Source organism: Protopterus annectens, chromosome 1.part1 (assembly GCF_019279795.1).
Source record: "Protopterus annectens isolate FY-2018-M chromosome 1.part1, PAN1.0, whole genome shotgun sequence".
Lineage (NCBI taxonomy): Eukaryota > Metazoa > Chordata > Ceratodontiformes > Protopteridae > Protopterus > Protopterus annectens.
In genome coordinates, this window is record NC_056726.1 from 170,801,085 (window position 1) to 170,824,893 (window position 23,809).

Sequence of the window (23,809 nt, forward strand, 5' to 3'; positions counted from 1 at the left end):
TTGGTCTCTTTCATGGACTCAAAATGGGTCAACCAGTATCTTAGCAAACCATTGCAAGCTGGATTTGTAAATCCATCTCCTTTTGTTATTCTCTGCATGACATATCCTTGCCCTCATGCCCTTGAGCTCATTCTACCAGGGCAGTGGCATCCTTGGGGCCTCTTACAAAGGGGAGGAGACCAGAGCTGTACTGGAAGCATCCACTTGGTCTTCTGTACACAGTTTCAGTAAACACTTCAGGGTTGATGCCTTTTCAAGGTCTAAATATGCCTTCACTGGGTCAGTGCTTTCTGGCTTATTGGATAGCTTTGCTGCCTTTTAACTAACCATCCTTATGTTCCCTTCAGCTTTGGGAATCACCCTTTGGTTAAGAATATTGCAACAGTGATTTCATTCAGGATATAGTATAGTTGTGTAAGAACTTGCGTAACAGTAGATTTTCTGCTGATCACTGTTGTAGTATTCCTTTTCATGCTCCTCACCTGCTATGGCTATGTCTATTAATTTTTCCTGTCTCCCTCTGTCCTTACCCTAGGGACAGTGTCCTAGAACAAAGGGCTTCTACACCAACTCATGCTTCAAACCTCCTAACTGCAGTTTCTTTCTCAGGAGTCTTCAGAACGCTGGCTTGGAGGTAGTCTGAGGAACTACGCTCGTATGTCCACTTATGTACCACTGTGCTTGGGAACTGAGGTCATATGTCAGATGTATGATCCTGGGAAGGTAAAGCTTTGATATCCCGGCTAGATGTCAGCAGGTGATAACCCATTTTTTAAGAGTACTGCAGCAGTGATCAGTAGGACATCTACTGTTATGGTAAGTTCTTACACAACTGTACTTTCCTACAGTGACTGGGCTGACAATCAAACCCTGCTTGTCTTGGTTGCACTTAGAGTTTTAGTTCTCTTTTCCATGGAAATACGGGTGCTTTTTCTCCTACTGTAACTGTTAAATAAGAAAGCCGTTAGCAACAGCAGGTCATTTAACTTTTGTACTTAATATCACATTAGATGTTTGAATTTATAGGAGCACAAGTTCCTTCCTGACATTCTTTGTTGTTCATTATTTACTGTTTGGTGATCTGTCTGCATAAATTTGGTTCTGGTTACAAACTTTATGGATTACTAGAGCTTTCTTGTATTTCTAGAGTTAATCATTTCTGCTTGTTTCTTCATCTGTAGCTATTTGGTAAAAATGATGCCCATTACTTTTGTATATGTTGTACTTTGTTTGTTGTAGGATTTCAAGGCTTTTTAAGTCCTCTGCAAGAGCATTTTTTACTATTTGTCACTTTCTCAGCATCAGCAAATGAGTGTGGTGCTTATAGTTTGGTTCCCTCTAATGGTTTCTCTTCAGAACAGCAGACACGCACACCTAGAGCATCTTGCAGATGAAAAAAATGCCATCAGAATGAGAGCTGTATGGAAGTCCTTACAATAATTTGTGTTGGAGAGGAGATTCTGTTATCTGCTTTTAAAGTACGTAATTGATTTCATAGTAACTGTTAGTACACAGCAATTGACGGTTAAGAGTAGCATCCTGCCTTTGCCCAGAATGATACCACAGTATATAAGGACAAAATGATTAACTTCAACAATTGGCTAAGCTTCTGGTGTCATTCAAAGGGGATCCAGTATCTGTCTGCCTGGGACGACATGATCAACAAACCACAATGCTTTGCCAGAGATAGTCTGCACATGTCACCCCAGGGATTCTGGTTACTGGCTAAAGCTCTTGCCACCCCTATATAGTGCCTTTTTTAGACAAGGTTCAAAGGACAAAACCACCACCATAACAGATACAAGCATGCAAAATCTGAAGGTAATGCTACTCAATGCTAGAAGTCTAAACCTCAAAGTACACTCTCTCGAGGCATTCCTAAACATGGAGAACATAGATATCTGTGCAGTAACTGAGACCTGGTTCAAAGCTCCAGAGAGCACCCCTGCAATACCAGGCTGCAACTCTTACCACACTTTTTGGCCACCAAACCAAGACCGAAACACTAAAGGTGGAGGAGTGTCCATATTCACACCTCCAGGCTAGTTGCCCAACACAGTGCATCTGAAATTCTCCACTTGCAACTAACACTAGGTAAGACTGCAGTCCAAATTGTAGCTTGCTACAGATCCCCCACCATGCCCCAAGATTCTCACTACACCTTTCTAAACATACTGGAAAATATTAAGATACAACCAAACACCCTGATACTGGGTGATTTCAACTACCCTGCCATTAACTGGGAAAACTACTCGGGTACCAACACCTTTTCCCAATGGTTCTTGGAATTCATAAATTCCAACGCCCTGGATCAACTAATCCGTTGTCCCAACAGGGGCTCCAGTATCCTAGACCTGGTCATTACCAACATGGGAGGTAGATGCTCACCACCAGTGGTCACCCCTTCAGGTTCCCTATTAGAAAACCGAAGACACATTCTTTCGAATGTGTCTTTGTCAAACTCAAAAGCCTGAAACGGCAAAATATCGAAGCAGCTTTTAAGCAAATTCTTTCCCTGGGAAAGAATTCGCTTGGACGCTTCATTACTTTGCCGTTTTTGGCACTGTAGTGCGGTCTCTGAGTTAGTATATTTAAGTGGGTGGGGGCGCAGCCCCCTATTAATTGTAATGTTTAAAGTTTTTTTTTTTTTTTTTTTTTTTTTTGGAACAGCAATTTTTTTTTTCCCAAGAAAAAAAAAATCGCTGTTCTGATAGTTCGAAATTGTAAGTTTTCGCTTACATAGGGTCGATTAATCACTGTTCGCTTTTTTAAGCATTCGGTGATCCTAATATAGACCCCCCCTTCATTGGTCGGGTCTGACCATAAGCTAATCACCCTTGACATCCACATCCCACCCCCACCACTCAGTAAGGAAACCTCCGTAAAAAAAACTTCTCCAAAGCCAACTTCATGCTACTCAAGCCAGAAGTGACAAATTTCATGACACCCAAACAGACGGGAGCTGAAAGTTCAACTGCTGAATCCTACACTAAGGCACTGTATGAGCACATCCTCTTGTGCATGAATCGTGCCATCTCAGATAGAACCAAGACACTCTCCTCCAAAAAAAGGAAGCCAATCTGGTGGTCTCCTGCCATAAACAAACTATACAGCAGAAGGAAGAAACTGTTGCAGAAAAAAATCCCAGGATGCAAAAAACTCCTTTACCAGCTTCAGTAAGAAGCTGAGATCCCCCATAAAATCCTCCAAAGCTAGTTACGAAAATAAAATTGCCAAAGACAACCACAAGGCATTCTGCAGTTATGTCAAGAATCTAAATGGCAGTGCTCTGATCTGCTCTGAGCTACAACAGGATGGCATTAAATATACTGATCACAAGGATATTGCCAATATCCTGGCAGATCGATTTAGTGCCAACTTCACCCCCCTCTCACCCCTAAAGGGCCCATCTCAATACCAAATTCCAGTCATCACGGATACACAGGTAGAAACCGCACTCTCCAAAGCTAAGAATACAGCATCCATGGGACTAGATGACATCCCGGGCTGTGTACTACCTGAACTGTATAATGAATTGGCACCTCACGCAAGTGTTATGTTTAATCATAGCCTCACCTCAGGCTTTGTGCCCACTGAGTGGTGCACAGCTACAGTTATCCCACTCCACAAGGGGGGATCCACCTTGGATCCTGGGAACTACAGTCCCCTCAGTCTGGTGAGCCTGATCTGTGAGGGCATGCAACGCGTTATCATGGAACTTATAAACAAACACACTGGCAACCTTCAAACACTGGACCCCACCCAGTTTGGGTTCATGAAGGGCTGATCTTGTCTCCTGAACCTGATTGACTTCTTCGAATCAGTCTCCAGTGCTGTGGATGAGGGTAAGGGGGTCCACACAGCCTATCTGGACCTCGCCAAGGCCTTTGACACCATCCCCCACTCCGGAATTATAGATCAACTTACTAAGCTGGGCATAAATCCCTACATCACTCGGGTTGCCAGCTGGCTTACTGACAGAACCCAGACTGTAAAAGTAGCCGACTCCAAATTCAGCTCCAGACAAGTGGAGTACCTCAGGGTTCAGTCCTGGGACCGCTCTTGTTTGGCATCTACTTCTCTGAAGTACAGGCCAACACTAAGGGACTCTGGCTAACAACTGCAAACTGGGAGCCATTATTGAATCCCCAAATGATGTGGATATTCTACAAAAGGGCCTTACAGAAATAGATGCTTGGTGCCAAAGCCATGGGCTCAAGCTTAATGCCAAGAAATGTATAGTTATCCCCTTTGGGGAAAAAACATGTACCCATGAATTACCACATATGGGTGGCAGTACACTAAATACCCGGAAAAGTGTGATGAGAGACTTGAGGGTCACAGGTGGACAGTGGTCTCACCTTCCGAGTGACCACATCACCACAACAGTCAGAAATCTTTCACTTGTGTGGCACTGCCCTCATCACTAAGTCTTGGGGCTTTTCATCCAGAAAAAGGAGGTCATTGTCCCACTGCAGTACTCATCCCTCTCATTAGACTGGCCCATTATAGGTGCAAGTACCGTTTGGTATGTACCTCACAAGACATCTGCAACAGCTGGAAAGATCGCATGAAATACTCACCAAAAAGAATCCTGCGTCTAAAGCAGTTGCCCTATGCTGACCATCTAAAAAACTCCAGCTATACTCTGTGGCATATTGTCTACTCAGAGAAGCGCTTATCGCTGCTTAACATACAAGGCCATGTCAAACCCAGAGCTGTTGGACATGCTCCACCTTAAAGAAAATCCCAATCCCTCAGAGCCACATGCTCCAGGGGTCAAACCTTGTCATCACAATGAACAAAACATGCTGGAGGGATAAAAGTTCTTGACCCAGGAGACTCTAGTATACTCACTGGAATAGATTGCCCATACATGTCAAGCAGAGAACCTCCTTGGCCCTCTTCAAAAGGAACCTTGACAATTGGATGGGAGATAAGAAATTCACCCCGGGGATCACTTCAGTCGCCCTGCTTTGGAGAACCAGGGGTCCAGGGAAGTAAATATTGTGGGAAGAAATATCCAGGGAATTGTTATGGCTAGGCTTGTATAGGCCCAAGGGCCGATAGCCTAGTACCAACCTATGAACATGTTTTGTTTAGCAGGGGTTGATTTAATTTCTGTAAATGAGCAGCATCTTTATTTCTAGTAATTTTTCTTAAAACTCTTTGCTACCGAGATTTTTCATTAGAAGTTCAAAATTCATTCATAGTCCATAAATTGATGTCAGCTAGCATTGTGTCATGAATGTCATGTTGCTGTAGTCTTAAAATAACTAGTTTCATTTTACGAAGGGTACGGACTTCAAAGAAATGTATGATAGCTTTATTTTTAACTGTTCAGTAAGTGCATAGTTACAGTGTGTGCATTTCGGCTTTCTTTTCTAGTGAAGCTCTTTACTAGCGTGCCTCAAACATAACAAAGATGTTGCACAGTCTACAGCAACATTCCATCTAAACCTCAGACACATCAGGATCCTCGGCTTCAATGGTTTAGCGCTTCGTCAATCATTCCATCATAGCATTTATTGTGTTTTCTGCTTTTCTGTAAAAACTTGAAAAAAAGACATATCCTTGCTTTCCATACTTTCCTAACTAGTGTTCCAGAGACCAGATTTTGCTGATCCCTGGGCTTTGTCTTGGTTCCTGTTTTCTCCATTTTCCTTGTTTGGTCAAGGGGTAGTTTCTTTACTCACTAGTGGGAGTAGGGAGTACTGAGCTGCCTGTTGTCCTCAGAGGAGTGGTTTAAGGCAGTAACTTGTAGTTTATTGGCCATTTTGGGTCATTTCCTGTCTTTTCCAGCCCCCTGCTATAAAGCATGCTTTAGCGCGGAGTTGCCACTGTTGCTCACTAGGGCAGCGCCGGTTAAGCAGGTTTAAACTATTCGGGCTACCTAAAGTCCACTCTTCAAATTTTCCCTTGAAACTACCTTCCTCGACCTATACTACTGATCTAATCAGCGTATCCTACAACTAAAAAGATCATCTCTACTTGACTCTAAGTAGACTATTCTCTATCTGTTAAACCTAGCACTTGCTCCTACAGTACTTATTACCTTGATACGGCACTCTTATAGATAGCACCCCAAAAAGGCAACCCCCCATTTCTCGGTCACCCACGTCCCCGAATCTTTTTAAAGTTTTTGTCTATCCTTCTAGCATGTCGAGGGATCAGTTGCTAGTGTCCTCTCCTGCTCAGCTGGTGAACCTGGGAATATTGAGGCAATGTTACAATTGCCTCATGTACACAGCAACCCTCCTCCTCCCACAAAACACAAATACATGCGAGATGCAACTATACGGCCAAACTGGAGGCTGAGCTCTTCAACATAGGACTGGCAAGACCAGTCAGGAGGAGAAGGTTACCACACACACTATAGACCCAGTCTCACATAGTACCATTACAACCTCAAATCATACACATAAACACACAAAGACATACTGGAGGCTCTGATCAAAATCTACCAAAACAGCAGAGGCCACCAAAGCAGACACCCAAACAACCACCACCTCAGAACACAACACCTGCAACACATAGACCTCACAGTCAGAGTGTCAAACAGTCACAGCCCTTAAGGCCAAACACAATGCCAGACACACTAGTCATTGGTGACTCCATAGTCAGACACACTGACGCCCGCCACCAGACTGAGTAAGGAGAAGGTCACAGTAAGCTGTCTGTCGGGCGCTAGAATCCACATAACGCAAGCACTCAGGTCTCTCAACAGCAGGTAAAAATATGACTCAGTCATTGTCCACGCTGGTGTAAATGACCTGAGGCACCTCCTTGGACTACATGAAAAGAGACATTGAGGAGCTCTCTGATTATGTAGCCCAGGCAGGTATGACCCTGACCTTGAGCAGTATCCTACCTTCACCAAGAATGATGCCACAATACAGAGATAAGATGATCAGCTTTAACAATTGGCTTAAACACTGGTGTCATTCAAAGGGGATCCAGTATCTGTCTGCCTGGGATGACATGCTGGACAAGCCAGCTGCCAAGGGCGGCTTGCACCTGTCACCCCTGGGATTCGGATATTGGCAAAGGCTCTTGCCACCCCATAGTGCCTTTTTAGGCAAGGCTCAAATTCTAAACCTACCACCCTAGAACACAAAAAGGAAAAAACTAAGGGTAATGCTGCTCAATGCCAGAAGTCTAAATCTCAAAATGCAGCACTCGAGGCCCTTCTCAGTATGGAGAACATCGATGTCTGTGCTGTGACAGAAACCTGGTTCAAGGCTCCTGAGAGCACCCCAGCCTATCAGGTTTTACCTCATATCATGCTCCGCCCCAAAATCAGGAAAATACCAAGAAAGGAGGGGTATCCATATTCATCAAGGACACCCACACCTCAAGACTGGTGCAACGCATGATGCATCGGAGACCTCCAGGGCATTCTAGTCACCATCCCACAAAGATAACCTTGAACATCAGAATACACAAGTGCAACACTAAATACCATGGTGAGAAGTCCAGGTGGAGGTCCTCATCCCATCCCACCGTAGGAAATCTTTCTGTGTGGCACACCTCATCACTAAGGGCTTTTCATCCAGAAAAAAGGAGGTCATTGTCCCACTGTACTCATCCCTCATTAGACCCATTATAGAGTGCAATGCCCCGTTTGGTATGTACCTCACAAGACATCTGCAACAGCTGGAAAGGTCGCAGAAATACCTCACCAAAAGAATCACACGTCTAAAGCAGTTGCCCTATGCTGACCATCTAAAAAAACTCCAGCTATACTCTGTGGCATATTGTCTACTCAGAGGCGATCGCTGCTTAACATACAAGGCCATGTCAAACCCAGAGCTGTTGGACATGCTCCACTTAAAGAAATCCCAATCCCTCAGAGCCACATGCTCCAGGGGTCAAACCTTGTCATCACAATGAACAAAACATGCTGGAGGGATAAGTTCTTGACCCAGGGACTCCCCATACTCTGGAATAGATTGCCCATACATGTCAAGCAGAGAACCTCCTTGGCCCTCTTCAAAAGGAACCTTGACAATTGGATGGGAGATAAGAAATTCACCCCGGGGATCACTTCAGTCGCCCTGCTAGACAGGGGTCCAGGGAAGTAAATATTGTGGGAAGAAATATCCAGGGAATTGTTATGGCTAGGCTTGTATAGGCCCAAGGGCCGATAGCCTAGTACCAACCTATGAACATGTTTTGTTTAGCAGGGGTTGATTTAATTTCTGTAAATGAGCAGCATCTTTATTTCTAGTAATTTTTCTTAAAACTCTTTGCTACCGAGATTTTTCATTAGAAGTTCAAAATTCATTCATAGTCCATAAATTGATGTCAGCTAGCATTGTGTCATGAATGTCATGTTGCTGTAGTCTTAAAATAACTAGTTTCATTTTTGAAGACGGACTTCAAAAATGTGATAGCTTTATTTTTAACTGTTCAGTAAGTGCATAGTTACAGTGTGTGCATTTCCTTTCTTTTCTAGTGACTTTTACTAGTGCCTCAAACATAACCAGTGTTGCACAGTCTACAGCAGCAAGCATTCCATCTAAACCTCAGACATCAGGATCCTCGGCTTCAATGGTTACTTCAATCATTCCATCATCAGGGACAACAGTAGTGGGTGCCAGTCAGCCAGTCAGCACAACTGCACAGCCAATAGTTTCTCTCCAGCCTTTGCCAGTAATATTGCATGTCCCAGTGCAAATGCCTTCCCAACCTTCACTCCTGCAAACTCAAACAGGTACTTTGGTAGCAAACCAGCAGTCGGGCAATGTTGAATTTATTCAGGTTCAAAACCAGCCAGCAGTAAGTAGTCTTGCAAAAACAACAGTGACTTTTGCATCTCCAGGTGCATCGAGACCAGTCAGCACTAGTACTGCTTTACCAAGTCCTGGCATTCAGAGGATCTCACCAGCAAGTTCTGGATCTTCTAGTACAACCTTGCCATCACAGACTATTTCAGCAGTTGCTTCACATACTGTACAACAGGGTACAAGGACTTTACCCCTAACTGGTAGCACAGGACTTTATAGTGCTAGTGTTGCAAGACCTTCACTACAGATAAAGCCTCCACTGACTGGACCTGTTATTCAGCCTTCAGCAGAAGCAAGTAATGCAACAGTATCAAGAGCTGGTAAGTGTTTAAACTACATGCCAGAATGATAGTTGACATTTGAAAGTTGTGTAATTTTATAACTGTATTTCATAGCCTAGCTTTTGTTTAGCATACTGCAGAAGAGTGCATGCACACTTTTGTAGTTATTTTGTAACTTTGCTTTATGTGATGTACAAGAGTTGATAGACTTCTATTGTTTTTGGGGGAAAAAAATGAATTTTTATGGAACTGCCTTAATGTGCCTTGTTTTTCATAATTGATATTTTGTGCTTTTTTACTGAGCATGCCTGTTTATCATAGTTGATTTTATTTTGTTGATTTACTCCTTGCTTCAAAGGGCAGAACTGGAATTGAATTTTCTATAACAGTATTTTGTGCAGAGATGCTGGGTGGAACTGAATTATAGTTGCTACTTAAGTTGGCACAGTAAAGCTGCCCTCAACAGAAACTCTTAGATGTTATGTAGTCCAATCTCACCTACATTCTTAACCCGTGGGTTTGGAGCCGAATGTCTGCTCCGACTCGGCCATACTTTTTAGCTCGAAGTCTTTCTATTGGCTGGGCTAAGATGGTATCCCATGCTGCACTGCTGTCTATCCCCAGATCTCGTTTGCCGCTCGTGTAGCTCGGACGTGGTCTCGCTCTTGGCTGTGGCTAAGTACCTTTTTCTTCTTATATCAGAGAAGTTTTTTGCAAAAAGGCTATTTTCATAGCTGTTGTGTGTGTTGATGACTGTATTGTGGGAAAGTTGTGTTTTTCTCTTATAGCGTATTCTTGTGGTATCCCACTAGCTGTTTCCAACAGGCTAGGCCCGTTTCAGTTAGAGGACCTAGTCTGTCTCCTTGATTTCCTTGTGTGCTAACTCCTTCCCTTGGACTAAAACCGTTTAAATTAGAGCAGTTAGTCCTCCCGCCTTGTACTTGTGTCTAAGGATCATTTGAGTGAGAGGTCTTTGTAGTGTTCTGTTTGTTGTTTGGCTTGTTCCCGCGCTTGTGGCTGTTTGACCGTTGGTCTAATTTTGAGTTAGTTACTTGCTGTTTGTGGTAACTATGTCCAAAGATACTAAGGAACATAAGCCCTTGGGCTTCAAGAAGTGCTCCAAGTGCAGTTATAAGATGTCCATCACTGATGAACTGTTTCTGTGTACTGTCTGGGAGCGATTCATTTCCATGAATTGTGTAGTTTTTGTCATGCCTTTAGCCTGCGTGTTCTTCAGAAAAGGAAGAACAAATTGATTTTGAAGGGACTTCTGAAACCCCCCCTTCGAGGAGGGTCTGGAGAGTGCTTCCAGCTCTAAGGCAAAATCTTCCAAGGCAAAAAAGCGATCCCCGGCTCCATCAGTATCCTCGGAGCCGCCGGAGAAAATAGCAAAATCTTCATAGACATCTTCGGCTCCATTGTCCCCGGGGCCGAAGGAAGTGTTAGTGGTTATGGAACCTGCTTCGGCTCCAGTTTTCTTGTAGCCTGTTCAGAGCCGGTCGCCTAGCATTAGGCCGGTATCTCCTCCTTGCAGGTCTCCTTCAGAGAGAAGGTCTCTATCTTCTTCCCTATCCTCCAAATCCTCCAGGACCTTATCGGATGTGGACATAGATTTGAGTAGTGCAGAGACTTCTTCAGTCACCGGTACTGGCTAAATTGTTTTCGGCTCCAACCCAGTCGGCTCTGGAGCCGGTCCCACAACCTACATTGATACTTCCTCCTCCGAGCACATCTCGGCTTTCAGAACCGGAGTGCTCGGCTCCGTGTGATGTCCCTAGGTTGGTTCCGACAGCCCCTCCTGGCTTATCGGTTCCGACGTCAGCTCCGACCGCGTCAGTGCTGCCCACAGGGTTCAGGACTCAGGATTCATTGGTTGGACCCAAGGGAGAGGCTTCGGGACACCTCTCTGCTCCTAGTCTCCCTCTTTGTGCTTCGGCGTAGGGAAGCCTGACTCCTGTCTTGGCTTCGGAGGCTGGTCGTTCTTCAGATCCGGGAGGACCAGCCTTCGAGGCCATGTGGAGCGCGCTGGCCAGGTCGTCAGCGGCATCATACGGGTCGGTCACTATGTCCCCTACAACACCGGTGCAGGTCTCTGATCACCATCTATCTCTGGACAGCGGATCCCCAAGGCCTCAGGGTACCCCCACGAGTGATCCCCATATTTCTGAGGGCCCCTCAGAGTTTTTGCCTGAGGAGCCACCCAGAAAGAAAACGTGCAAGAGGAAGCACATAGATTCCCAGGATGAGTCTCTCACGTCAGACACTGACCTCAAGGAATCGGAGGGGTCCCCTAAGTCATCCTCTGAGGATGTTTCTTTCTCTGACATCCTAGAGATTTTGAAGCAAAGAGGTCACTCGCCATCCAAAGCCCCCTCCGAAGAGGAGTCGGTCTTGCTTGAAGGCATTTGGTGCTCAGCCCTCCGCCTCCTGGATATCTCCGCCCTTTGAGCTTCTAGATCTGGTTTGTCGAAGGGTGTGGGAAACCCCTGACTCTGTGGAACCAGTCCCCAAGAGACCCAATAAATTTTTGTCTGCCCCTCCTGATAAGGAATTTCTATCCAAGGGAGTCCCTGTGGATGCCATGGTGGTGGCAGCGGCCACCAAGAAGGAATTAGCTGAGACTTCTTCCACCGTCCATCCCCCTAACAAGGAGTCTAGGACTATGGACCGGTACAGGAAGCGTACGTTTTCTTCAGCGACCTTTACCTTGCGGTCACTGAATTACTTATCACACTTTACACGGGTCCAGAGAGATCTCCTAAATGAGCTTGGAGATACTCTCACGGGTAACGTTTCTGAGGCGGTGGCCCAGAAGGTCAACGCTCAGATGTCTACGCTCAATTCTATTGCGAATTCCTCCATGATGCTGATCTCCTAGGCAGCCATGATGCTGATCTCCTAGGCAGCCGAGGGAGCGAGTAGGGCAGCAAGTTCAGGAGTTGCTCTTAGGAGGCAGGCCTGGATGTGCCTTTGTCATTTTGCGGAGGCCTTCAAGTCTTCATTCACCGACGCCCCATTTGATGGTTCCTCTTTGTTCAGAACCAAGGTGAAAGACACTCTCACTAGGTGTGAGCAAGAGGGAAAAACTCTGTCTGCTGTAGGAGTCAGTTTTTCCCTTCCCTCTAGGCCTTATCCCAAGGCCCAGAGAGGTGGAAAGATGTGGTTCAAGCACAGAGGTTTTTTTCCCGGTGCACAAGGTGAGCCCCCCTCCAGAGGCAGGGGAAAGGGGTGGTTATTCAGGAAGATGCCGCCCTAGGGGCAGAGGAGGCCCTCGCAACTCGGGAGGCCGCAATTCATTTCGTGTTTCTCCATACCGCTGCTCCTGATGGGAGGCCCGACTGTGCGTTTCTGGAGCTAGTCTGGGGTTGAATCTCATTATACTCGGAGGCCTGGCAAGATATCACCCAGGACCAATGGGTTCTACGAATAATTTCTGGAGAATGTCATTCCTTTCTCATCAAATCCCCCCCTCCAATCAAGAAAATCCCAGATGTTCCACCCAGTTAAAGGGATTCCACAGGTTCAGAAGTTTCAAAGCTGCTAGAAAAAGGAGCCATCCAACATGTCCCCTCAGACCTGATCGGATTAGGGACTTACTCCAGATTCTTTTTGGTGCCAAAAAGGACAGGGGACCTGAGACCTATTTTGGATCTCAGCGGATTGAACACTCATGTGCAAAAGTCCAAGTTCCGAATGGTCACGTTGCATTCTATTCTCCCATTGTTGGGAAAAGTGTGGATGTGCTCCATCGACCTCCAGGATGCTTACTACCACATAAAGATGGACAGGGCATCCAGAAGTCACCTACGCTTCCGGCTGGGAGCCAGTCACTTTCAGTTTCGAGCCCTGCCCTTTGGTCTCACCACAGCCCCCAGGGTGTTTACCAAATGCATGGCAGTGGTGATTGCTCACTTGAGACGTCAGGGATTCCAAGTGTTTCCATACCTGGATGACTGGCTCCTTACTGTCACCACCAGGCATCTGCTACTTCAGACCAGAGACTCTACTATCAACCTATGTCAACAGTTGGGCATCACTTTGAACTGGGAAAAATCTGCTTTGTTGCCCTCGCAGCGTGTCACTTTTTTAGGCGCCGAATTAGACACCATCCTCATTTGGGCATTTCTAACACAGGAAAGAATCGGAGTCTTACAACAACAGGTTTACGCCTTGCTCCCTCTGAGAAGAGTGAAGGCAAGATTGGTCCTCCAATTGTTGGGGACGATGGCTGCTACAATTATGTTAGTCCCCCTGGCAAGGTTACATATGTCGCTCCTTCAGTGGCTACTCTTCGCCCAGTGGTCTCTTCAATGTCTTCCACTTTCTCACTCTATTCTACTCACAGACAGGTGCAAACAGGATCTCGGTTGGTGGCTTCACACCGACAACCTCAATGCGAGAAAGCCCTTCGATGTTCATTGTGTTATACTGCTGCAGTCATCCCACTTGGGTTATCCTGCCGTCAGGCGGTCCTGCAGTCGGCCGAATCCCAACGTCTTGGTCCGGCGTCGGTTGATGTCGCTTCTTCCCTGACGTCAGTGTGACTGGGATAAGAGGCAGCCGACGCCGTTTTCTTCAGTCTTTCTTGCCGCGCGGTGCCCGAAGCAGAAGCAGTTCGCAAGTGCCGGTCAGCTAGCTCCTGAGATTTTCTAATCGAATTTCAGCCCGAAGTCTTCTCTAAAGCTAAGTACCCCGTTGGGGAAACTTTTCTTGCTTCAGACCGATGTCAGACAAAGTTAATAATTGCATTTCTTGTGGGAAGCAAATACCTCATAAGGATTTTCATTCTTATTGTATTCCTTGCCTAGGCCCAGACCACGACATCTCTGGTTGTCTGTTTTGTGCTAGGTTCAACAAACGTACAATCAAGCATCGGGCAGATTTCGCCAGACATTATTTTGGCAGAAAATTTAACTATAGCATGTCGTCGAAGCAACCGACGTCAGCAGTAATTAGAAAAGGCAAGGATAAGGACAGGCAACCAAGGCCAAGACCAGATACCGAGGCCGCTGGTTCTCCGGTTTTCAGCGAGGTGCCTACGCAGCCCCTGACTACCGCTGATTTAGAAATTCTGATGGCTTCCCACACCGAATCAGCTGGGCCTCAAGAGCCGGTTCCCTCTCACCCCTCGGACGCCAACCCTGACAGTGATCCGGAGATTTTGGACAGGCCTTCGGTTTCTGAAGGTGTCTTCAAACTGACAACTATCTCTATTAAGTCTTATGCTAAACTTAAAGCCCCCTTAAAAGTTAGGAAACCGGGTCCACAGACCCCCCCCCCCCCACAGGCCCGTATGCCTAAAAAACAGATGCTTAAGATGGCTGAGGATTTAATTACCCTTATCAGGGGTTCACAACCCCCTCCTGACAAAAGGCCTAGACTGGAGGAAGATTATCCTTCCTCTGACCAAGCATCCATTTCCTCAGCTAACTGAGGACCAGGAGTATTCCTTCCCTCCTTATGAAGACTCAGATGCTGAAGAGTCCATTCCCTCTGTCTCCCCCCCCCTGAAGACTACTCTTTTGGGGAAACTTTACACACCGTGAGGGAACACTTCCACTGGGAAGGCCAAGATTACTCTGACTCTAAGAAAAGACTCTGTGAGTTTCTTCTTCTTCCACAGCATAGACCCCTTGCAATTCCTCCAGTTTTAGACATTTTGGATGATGTTTACACCGAATCTAGTCTAAACCCAGATTCCTTACCTCCTGCACCAGCTAAACCAGACAGATACTACCGAGTTCCTGATTCTCATAAGTTTCTATATAAAATCCCTGTTGCAGACCCCAAAACCATTTCCCAGGGTCCCAAAGGGGTTAAGGCCTCTACGGCTAGGAATCCACTACCTTCTGAAAGAGATTCCAGAGCATTAGAAAGATGGGAGAAGAAAGTGTATACGTCTGCCACTTTGGCCATGAGGGCCTTAAACTGCCAATTCCACATGCTAAAATACCAGCAGCACTTGATTACACAGTTAAAGCAGAAAATGATCCCTCAGACAGATCAACCTGATTTCAAGGAGATGCAGGATTTGCTGCATGCAGCAGAACAGGTGGGAAAGCATACCTTACAGTGTGGTTTTGATTCATTGGAAGCCTCATGTAGAGCAGCTATCGCAGGATCTGTAATGCGTAGACATGCTTGGCTAAAAGAGCAAGCCTTACCAGAACATGTCAAAGCAAAGTTATTGGATGCTCCATTGCAGAAAGATGTGTTATTTAGTGTCAAAGCAGAGGAAGTTTTAAAGAAAATGGAAGAAAAGGCAAAATCTATGCAGACTATTAAAGATTTTTTACAGGTACAACCTCCTCATTTCAGCAGAAACTGGCCATCAAAAAACTGGTCCTTTCCTGCATCAGACAGACCCCAAAGGGGTAGGTACAGACGCCCAAGGGGCAGAGGCCAGCCACAAGGTTCTTTCAGGCCTAGACAATGGCATACAACAACTCAGAGGTGGAGATGAAACATCTCAACCCTTCAGGAAACAAACACAATGACTTCCCTCTCTGCCTGCCAAGCAAAATTGCCCTGGCAGCACCTTTGGGAGGAAAACTGGCTCTTATTTCCACAAAATTGGCGCATCATAACAAAGGACAAATGGGTTCTGGATGTTACCCGAGGCTACAGATTTCATTTTCACACTTTACCATGGATGGAGAAGCATGCCAAATCTGCCTCCAAACCAATGGGCAGAGGCACAAATGCAAATTTCAGCTCTCATGGATATGAAAGCAATTCAAAAGGTACCTACAAAGGAGCAAGGTCAAGGTTTTTACTCCAGACTATTTCTATTACCAAGAAAGGACAAAGCCTGGAGACCCATTTTAGACCTCTCAATTCTAAATACATACCTGGAGGTACCCAAATTCAAAATGCTCACACTACAGCAACTTCTTCCCATGCTGGGCAAGGAGTCTTGGCTGGTAACGTTGGACCTCCGAGGCATACCTGCATGTCCCTATCAGACGAAATTGCAGAAGATACCTGAGATTTTTGGCAGGTACAACGCATTATCAATTCTCTGCATTGCCCTTTGGCTTATCTACTGCGCCCAGAGTATTTACGAAATGCCTGGCATCAATAATTGCATACTGCAGACAACGAGGAATACAAATTTATCCATATCTGGATGACTGCCTGATCCAAGCGGACAGCAAGGCCATTCTGTTACAGCATCTGGCATTTGTAACAAAGCTGCTAAGTTGCCTAGGGTACACAGTAAACAAAAAGAAGTCAAAGCTAATACCCTCGCAAGACATAATATTCCTGGGTGCCAGCTTAAATACAACGGCCCAGATGGCTTATCTCACACCAGACAAACAAAAACAACTGACTCAATACTTCAAAAAGATGACAACTTTTACCCAGCTCACTGCAAGGAAAATCCTGCAGGCATTGGGGTTCATGGCATCCTGCATTCAACTAATTCCACATGCAAAGCTGCATATGCGGAAATTACAGTGGTAGCTGAAAAGTGTGTGGACTCAACACAGGCACAGCCTCGAAACAAGTATACCTCTCATTCCCTGCCTTCAAAAAGAGTTCCTATGGTGGACTCAAGCATGTCAAATAAACAAGGGTCTTCCTTTTGTCTTACCTCCAGCAAACCAAACTATGACAACAGATTCTTCAGACTACGCCTGGGGAGCACACATGGCAGGACAGTGCATACAGGGCAAATGGTCTGCAAAACAAATGCATCTACACATCAACCAAAAAGAGATGCTAGCTGTGCAAAATGCACTGACAGCCTTCAAGGACCTCTTGCATCCAAGACAACTACTAATAAGGACAGACAACGCCACAGTTATGTGGTACATAAACAAACAGGGAGGAAAACACTCCTACCCCTTATGCAGACAGGCAATGATCTTGTGGAACACAGCATTGACTTACCAAGTACAACTGCAAGCACAATTCCTGCCAGGAAAGGAAAACATCTTGGCAGACGAATTAAGCAGAAATTTGGCAGATCCTCACAAGTGGAGACTACACCCACAAGTATTCTCAATGATAACTCAAAGGTGGGGACGCCCAGACATAGATCTATTTGCCTCCCCCAACAATTGCCAACTGCAGAAATTTTGCACAAGGACTTATTATTCCTTAGCCTGGAAAGTGGACGCCCTATCATTGAGTTGGACAGCATTGACAGTCTATGCCTTCCCACCACTACCTCTCTTGACCAAGGTATTACTGAAAGTCAGATCAGAGAGACCACAAATGATCCTCATTGCTCCGGACTGGCCACGTTAGCACTGGTACCCATTACTAAGGACCTTGACTCGCAGCCCTCCATGGATCTTACCTCAATTCCCACTTCTGTTGACTCGGCAAAACTCTCAGATCCTTCACAGTCAGCTCAGGACTTGAAATTTAGCTGCATGGAGAATACCTTGAATTATCAAACAACACTTCTCTCAAAGGACGTCCTGAATGTCATTTTGGAGGCCAGGAGGCCCAGCACCAGAAAAACTTACTCAGACAAATGGAAAAGATTTTGTGCATGGAACCAGGCTAAAGGCCAAAATCCTTGGATACCAAACATTCCTCAAATACTGCAATACTTAACTGGGATGCTACGCAAAGGCCTTTCTTTCTCATCCATTGAGATCCATGCTTCAACCATTTCAGTTCAATATAATACGGATCCTCCCATATTCTCACACCCTTTACTAAGGCAGTTTCTCAGAGGGGCTAAGAATATAAGACCCCCCAGAAAACCCCCAATGCCAGCTTGGGACCTCAACTTCGTTTTAGAAAAATTAACACTGCCTCCTTTCGAACCAGCCTTCTCAGCAGAACTACAATACTTGTCATGGAAAACAGCTCTATTGCTGGCTATCACCTCAGCATGCAGGGTCTCAGAACTACAGGCACTTATGGCAGTGGAACCTTTCATCATTTTCCATCAGGACAGAGTCTCTTTACGAACTTAACCCTACCTTTATGCCAAAGGTAGTATCCAGTGTGGCTTTGAATCAGACCATTCATTTACCCACCTTTTATCCAAACCCCCAGAATAAAGGAGAAAGACTCCTTCACTCTGTGGACATTCACAGACAGCTACATTACTGTTTGGATAAGACAAAGGCCTTCAGACAAACTGACCAACTCTTTGTATCCTATGCTGCAGGTTCACAAGGAAAGGCTATTTCAAAACAGATCATCTCCAAATGGATAGCACATTGTATCCGCTTTTGCTACTCGCACCATGGGAAAGCAGTGCCTGTTAATATTAGGTCCCATTCTTCTAGGGCTACAGCAACCTCAGCAGCCTTTCTCAGGGGGGTTCCAACCAAGGACATTCTGGAGGCAGCTACTTGGAGTTCAGTGCACACCTTTACCAAGCACTACCACCTTCCATTATACTCAAAAACCAGAGCTGGTTTTGCCACTGCAGTTCTGCAGGGCATCCTAGCTTCACCTAACCCAGTTTAGTACCAGCCACCCATCCATAGCTTTGGGATTCAACCCAAGTGTGATGACTGCAGCAGTATAACACGATGAACATAGTACAGTTTTGTACTTACCATAAATGTAGATGTTCGAGTGTATATACTGCTGCAGTCCAGGTTACCCACCCACCATCCCCTCTACATACCAGGGTGTTAGTTATACCTCCATGTACATCAGTCTATTGGATGCATGTCTATATGGTGTATTTTCTAACAGCTAGTACTATTGTTTATCTACTAAGGTATTTTTGCATAATTTTTTGTATTGCCTTCCTAGTTGGGGGCACCTGACATCTGGGGCAAGAAAAGCTGAAGAAAATGGTGTCGGCTGCCTCTTTTATCCCCCTGTCGCACTGACATCAGGGAAGAAGCGACAACAACCGACTCCGGACCAAGACTTTGGGATTCAGCCGACTGCGGGACCGCCTGACGGCAGGATAACCCAAGTGTGATGACTGCAGCAGTATATACACTCAAACATCTACATTTATGGTAGGTACAAAACTGTACTTTCCTTCGCCTCCGGTTGCCATGGTGACCACGAATGCCTCTCAGATGGGGGGGGGGGGGGGGCATTATCTAGGCAGGACAGTCCACGCCACATGGCAAGAGCACGAGATGTATCTGCATATCAGTGTCCTGGAGATGAGAGCAGCGCTACTAGCGTTGCAAGCACTTCAGAGTTTTTTTTCTCTCGGGACTATTGCAATCCACTCGGACAATATGTCAGTGGTGTTGTATCTGAACAAACAGGGAGGAACCAAGTCATATCCCCTTTGCAGAGAGGCCATGCGAGTGTGGCAGTGGGCAGTGTCTTCCCAACATTTTCTGGTAGCAACGCACATTCCGGGGAAGTCCACTGTGATCGCAGACACGCTAAGCAGAGCTATTCTGATGCCTCACGAGTGGTCCCAGAACTGTCAAGTTGCAGAGCAGATCTTCCGCAGGTAGGGTCAGCCTTGCTGGGACCGTTTTGCTAGCCCCCTCAATGCCAAATGCATCAGCTACTTCACCCTTATCCCCCGTCAGGGGGAGTCACCCAGGGACGCTCTAGTCCACGATTGTCCCTCCGGTATACTATATGCCCTCCCTCCGGTTCCCTTGTCAAAGGTTATTCAGAAAGCGCAATCCTTGGGAAGCAAAATGATTCTGATTGCTCCACACTGGCCTCGTCAAATTGGTTCCCCTTTCTCCATCCCTATGTCATGGACACTCCTTTGATTCTGGACCTGCAACCAGACTTACTGACTCGCATGTCAGGGCAGCTCCATCCCTCTTGTCGGACCCTTCGGTTGACAGCCTGGCTACTCTACTTCCGTCATTAGTTAGGCTTCACCAATTTTTGCTGGAGGTGGTTCATATTCTATCTTCCTGTCATAAGCCTTCAACCAGGAAGATTTATTACAGCAAATGGAGGAGGTTTTCCATCTGGGCACATGCCAAAAAGATTGACAGCTCCAATTTCGTCTGCATTTGAGTTCCTTTCTATGCTTTTTAACCAGGGTTCAGCGGCCGCAACCATTAAAGTCCAGTTAGTGGCGATTTCTACTTTTCATGTCGCAGACGAACCTAGCCTAATGGCACATAGACTCTGTAAGGCTTTCCTGAAGGGCACTTTGTTGCTTCGTCCTCCTGTCTCGGAACCTGTTATGCCTTGGGACTTGAACTTTGTTCTACAGGGTCTTACTTCACCCCCCTTTGAGCCTGCAGCCACTTGTGATTTAAAATTCCTAACTAGGAAGACTCTCTTTTTGGTAGCCATCACGTTAGCCAGACGCGTTTCGGAGCTTCAAGCTTTATCAATCAAAACCCCCGTATTTGATTTTTTCATAAGGACAGGGTTTCTCTTAGACCGAATCCCTCCTTTCTTCCCAAAGTAGCGTCAGTTATTAACCTTAACCAATCTATTGAATTGCCAGTGTTTCCTCAGTTCTCAAACAAGGCAGAATTCAAATTTCATCAATTGGATGTGCACAGACAATTACGATTTTGTTTGCACAGAACGAAAGACCTCAGAAAATCTGATCAGTTGTTTGTTTCCTTTTCGGAAAACAGAATTGGGTCTCCTGTTTCCAAAGTCATGTTGTCCAGGTGGATTTCCAGTTGTATTTCTTTTATTTATACTTCAGGGGGAAGAGATTTACTGTTCCAGGTGAAGGCTTACTCTCTACCCGGTCTGTATCTACGTCTACAGTTTTTCAGGCCAGATTGTCTATGGATGATATTTGTGCTGCGGCTACTTGGGCATCTCCTCACACCTTTGTTACTCATTACAAGTTAGATGTGGTATCTAGGGGCAGGTCTTCCTTTGGTTCCACAGTGCTCAGGAGTATTTTCCACTGAGCCTCCCAGGATTTAGGTGCTGGGGACACTGTCCCACGGGTACAAATGTAGGCGAGATTGGACTACATAACATCAAGAAGTTATGTACTCACCATAACGTTCGATGTATGTAGTCCATCTCACCTCACATTCTTTCTTACCCCCCCCACCTTCCCCCGTCCTGGAGGATCTGGAGGTTAGGCCTGGTTTCAGAGTTCCCTTCATTCTTGTTTTGTTTTTCCTTTCCTTCGGTAGTGTTATGCATGGAGAATGAGTGCTGGTGCTCGCAGCAAACTAGATCTGGGGATAGAGAGCACTGCAGCATGGGATACCATCTTAGCCCAGCCAGTAGAAAGACTTTGAGCTAAAAAGTATGGCCGAGTCGGAGCTGACATTCGGCTCCGAACCCACGGGTAAGAATGTGAGGCGAGATGGACTACATACATCGAACGTTATGGTGAGTACATAACTTCTTGTTTTGTTTTGTAAGTCTGTGAGTATTTTAGGAAGTAACTGTATCCACTCTCTTGGGGCAGAGGGATAAAGCCCTGACTGCACCACAGATGACTCATGTTTGACTGACTGCACAGGTGCTGGAAGGACTGCACAAGGTGGATGGAGATGAACCGCCAACGCTAACTTAACCCATCCTGGTGGTAGAAGTTGCTTAGGCTTGCTGCAGTAGCAGATAATGAGTCTGGCCATCTCCATTCTGCAAGTGGTATACCACTCAGGCAGGAGGCTGCATATGTGTGGAAGGGATCATGCACCTCCCAAAGGCAGCCATTGTGGAGCTCATAAGGCTGCTATAGAGTGGTGTGGGATTAGGACGTAAACCTGACAGTAGTATGACACTGCATCTGTGTCCTCGACCTGTTCACCTTCCACATACATTGGTTGAGTTGTACCTAGGGGATGCTAAGTCTGGTCTAGTAGACTCCGTGAATATGGAGGGGAGCTGATGATCAGCTGCAAGAAGGTAGGAGAGCAAAAAATAAAATATAAAAATAAATACTTATGGTCTGATTGTAAAGTTAAAGCTCCAATACTTTTGCCACATAATCAGCAGATGGGCTTCATGAGCAGAAGACACTGGTGCTGGGAAAGAATAAAGGAAAAGGGAGAGGGGGCAGACACTAGTGAAGTAATAAATAACAAATTTACAAAAACTTTAAAGAATCCATTGCTGACAGGCAGGTCTTTGAGGCCATAAAGAGATGGACTTGACTAAGCAACAACTGAGTAGAGCTAAGCAATGATTGTCACTTAAATTGGCACAATGAAGCCCTCGGCAGCAGCAACTATCCATTTGGTCATGCTTTGGGATAGTGCAGCTGTCTTAGTTTCTATGAAAAAGTTGAGAAATGACTGAAGTAAAAATATATTTCAACACTAGTAAGGTAAGTGAATATTTTTTTAAAGATGGCCAGTATTGCTTTTCTTCTTCTTTATATTAGAACAAGTTAATATGCAGTTATTATATTTCTATATTCTGCACTTTCTTTGGGTTTGGAGTTGAATACTGGTGCTTGCATAAAGAATAGTTATATTGAAGTAGTGTGACTTCGGTCACAAGCCTTGCTTGCTGTATTTGACAGAGAAATTAAAGCATTTTTGTGAATACAGATATTCATCCTAAGAGTTCTTCAAGTAGGTAAAATATAAAGAATGCCAACTTCCTCTTTTTATTTTATGGTTCATTACATCGCTGTGGCTAAATTGGTGAACGTAAATGTGGTAGAGAGCAAATAAATTTACACATTCTGACTGCTTTGTTTGGAACCTGAACGTAACATTAAACCTTCAAAACTGTATAAAAATTAAAGTTGGCAGCAGAAGTGAGAACACAAAGAACTTCATCTTAATTTCTGAGTGAAAGAAAATTGAATTCTTGGTGAAGATGCCAAAAAAGTTTTAACTTGAATCTAAGAAGGTTGAAACAAGTAAAGAAATATTGTCCAGCTGATGACAGCGACCATAAAGAAGTGGCTTTCTTCAGCCACAGATTGTGAGACATCATCCACTGTGTCATCTTCAAAGGCTTCCATCTCTTTTCAGCTGACTCCCATTATGAGGAAAGAGAAGTTAGTGACTGAGGTGGTAGAAGCCTGTACTGACTAAGGTACCAAAGTTTAAGCTTAATAAGGTACCTACAGCTGTTTCTTCCTCCTGAAAGAGAGAGAGATAGAGGGAGAAGCTCCTAAGCCTGAATCTGTATTTACAAAAATGTTTTATTTTTTTCTGTCCGCCCCATAGGTTTTTTTTCTTGTGTAAGAGAGCTTGCATCATACTGATACTACTTTCTTGTCACACTGCTGTAGATTGTAAGATAAGAGAACTCGATTGCTAATAATCTCAATTTAAAAACAAAGAACGTAAAACCCAGCGAAGCAGTTAACATGGACTGACGTAGGTTCAAACTTAGGCTTGAATTATCTTTCACCCATGTCAGTACACACAAAGATAATCTAAAACCCAAAACGTGGTGCAGTGGTGCAAAAAGAAGAACAAATAAACCAAAAAAGGCACCACCAGGGTTTCCAGACTCCACAGTTTTATTCAACACAAATTGTTAAGCACTTTCATCAATCCAAGTTGACTTCATCAGAACAATTACTCTATTTAAAAGTCTCTCTTCCCTTCATCAGAAAAAGAAGAAATGTTTTAGAATTTGAGTCTTCCTGGTCATTGTATTGTAGCTGACCGTGGTGATACTTTGCCTTAGTCATCAGCTTTTCCCCTCAGCATGCTAAGGTTTATGAATCTTTAATATTTTTGATGATTGCTATGCTGACTAATGCATGATTATATCCTCTCTAAAGAGAAGATTGTTGGACTTGTTGAAAGCCTCGGCATCCATGGAAGAGTACTACCTCTGAATTTCCATGATTTGACAAATTTGTTGTCTCCACACAAGTTTTATTTAACACAAATTGTTAAACACTTTCATCAATCCAAG

The 23,809-nt window shown here is 45.1% G+C and overlaps 1 protein-coding gene across 5 annotated transcripts in view; it reads left to right on the forward strand.

Annotated features, from left to right (window-relative positions):
- Positions 1–23,809, forward strand: part of LOC122804204 (activating transcription factor 7 interacting protein) — a 758,747-nt gene that overhangs the window by 487,972 nt on the left and 246,966 nt on the right. For all 5 annotated transcript variants that reach the window (XM_044073945.1, XM_044073934.1, XM_044073906.1 and 2 more), the window contains one exon: positions 8,459–9,109. In XM_044073945.1, the coding sequence (XP_043929880.1) occupies positions 8,459–9,109 (651 nt within the window). The remainder of the gene's footprint in view (positions 1–8,458; positions 9,110–23,809) is intronic.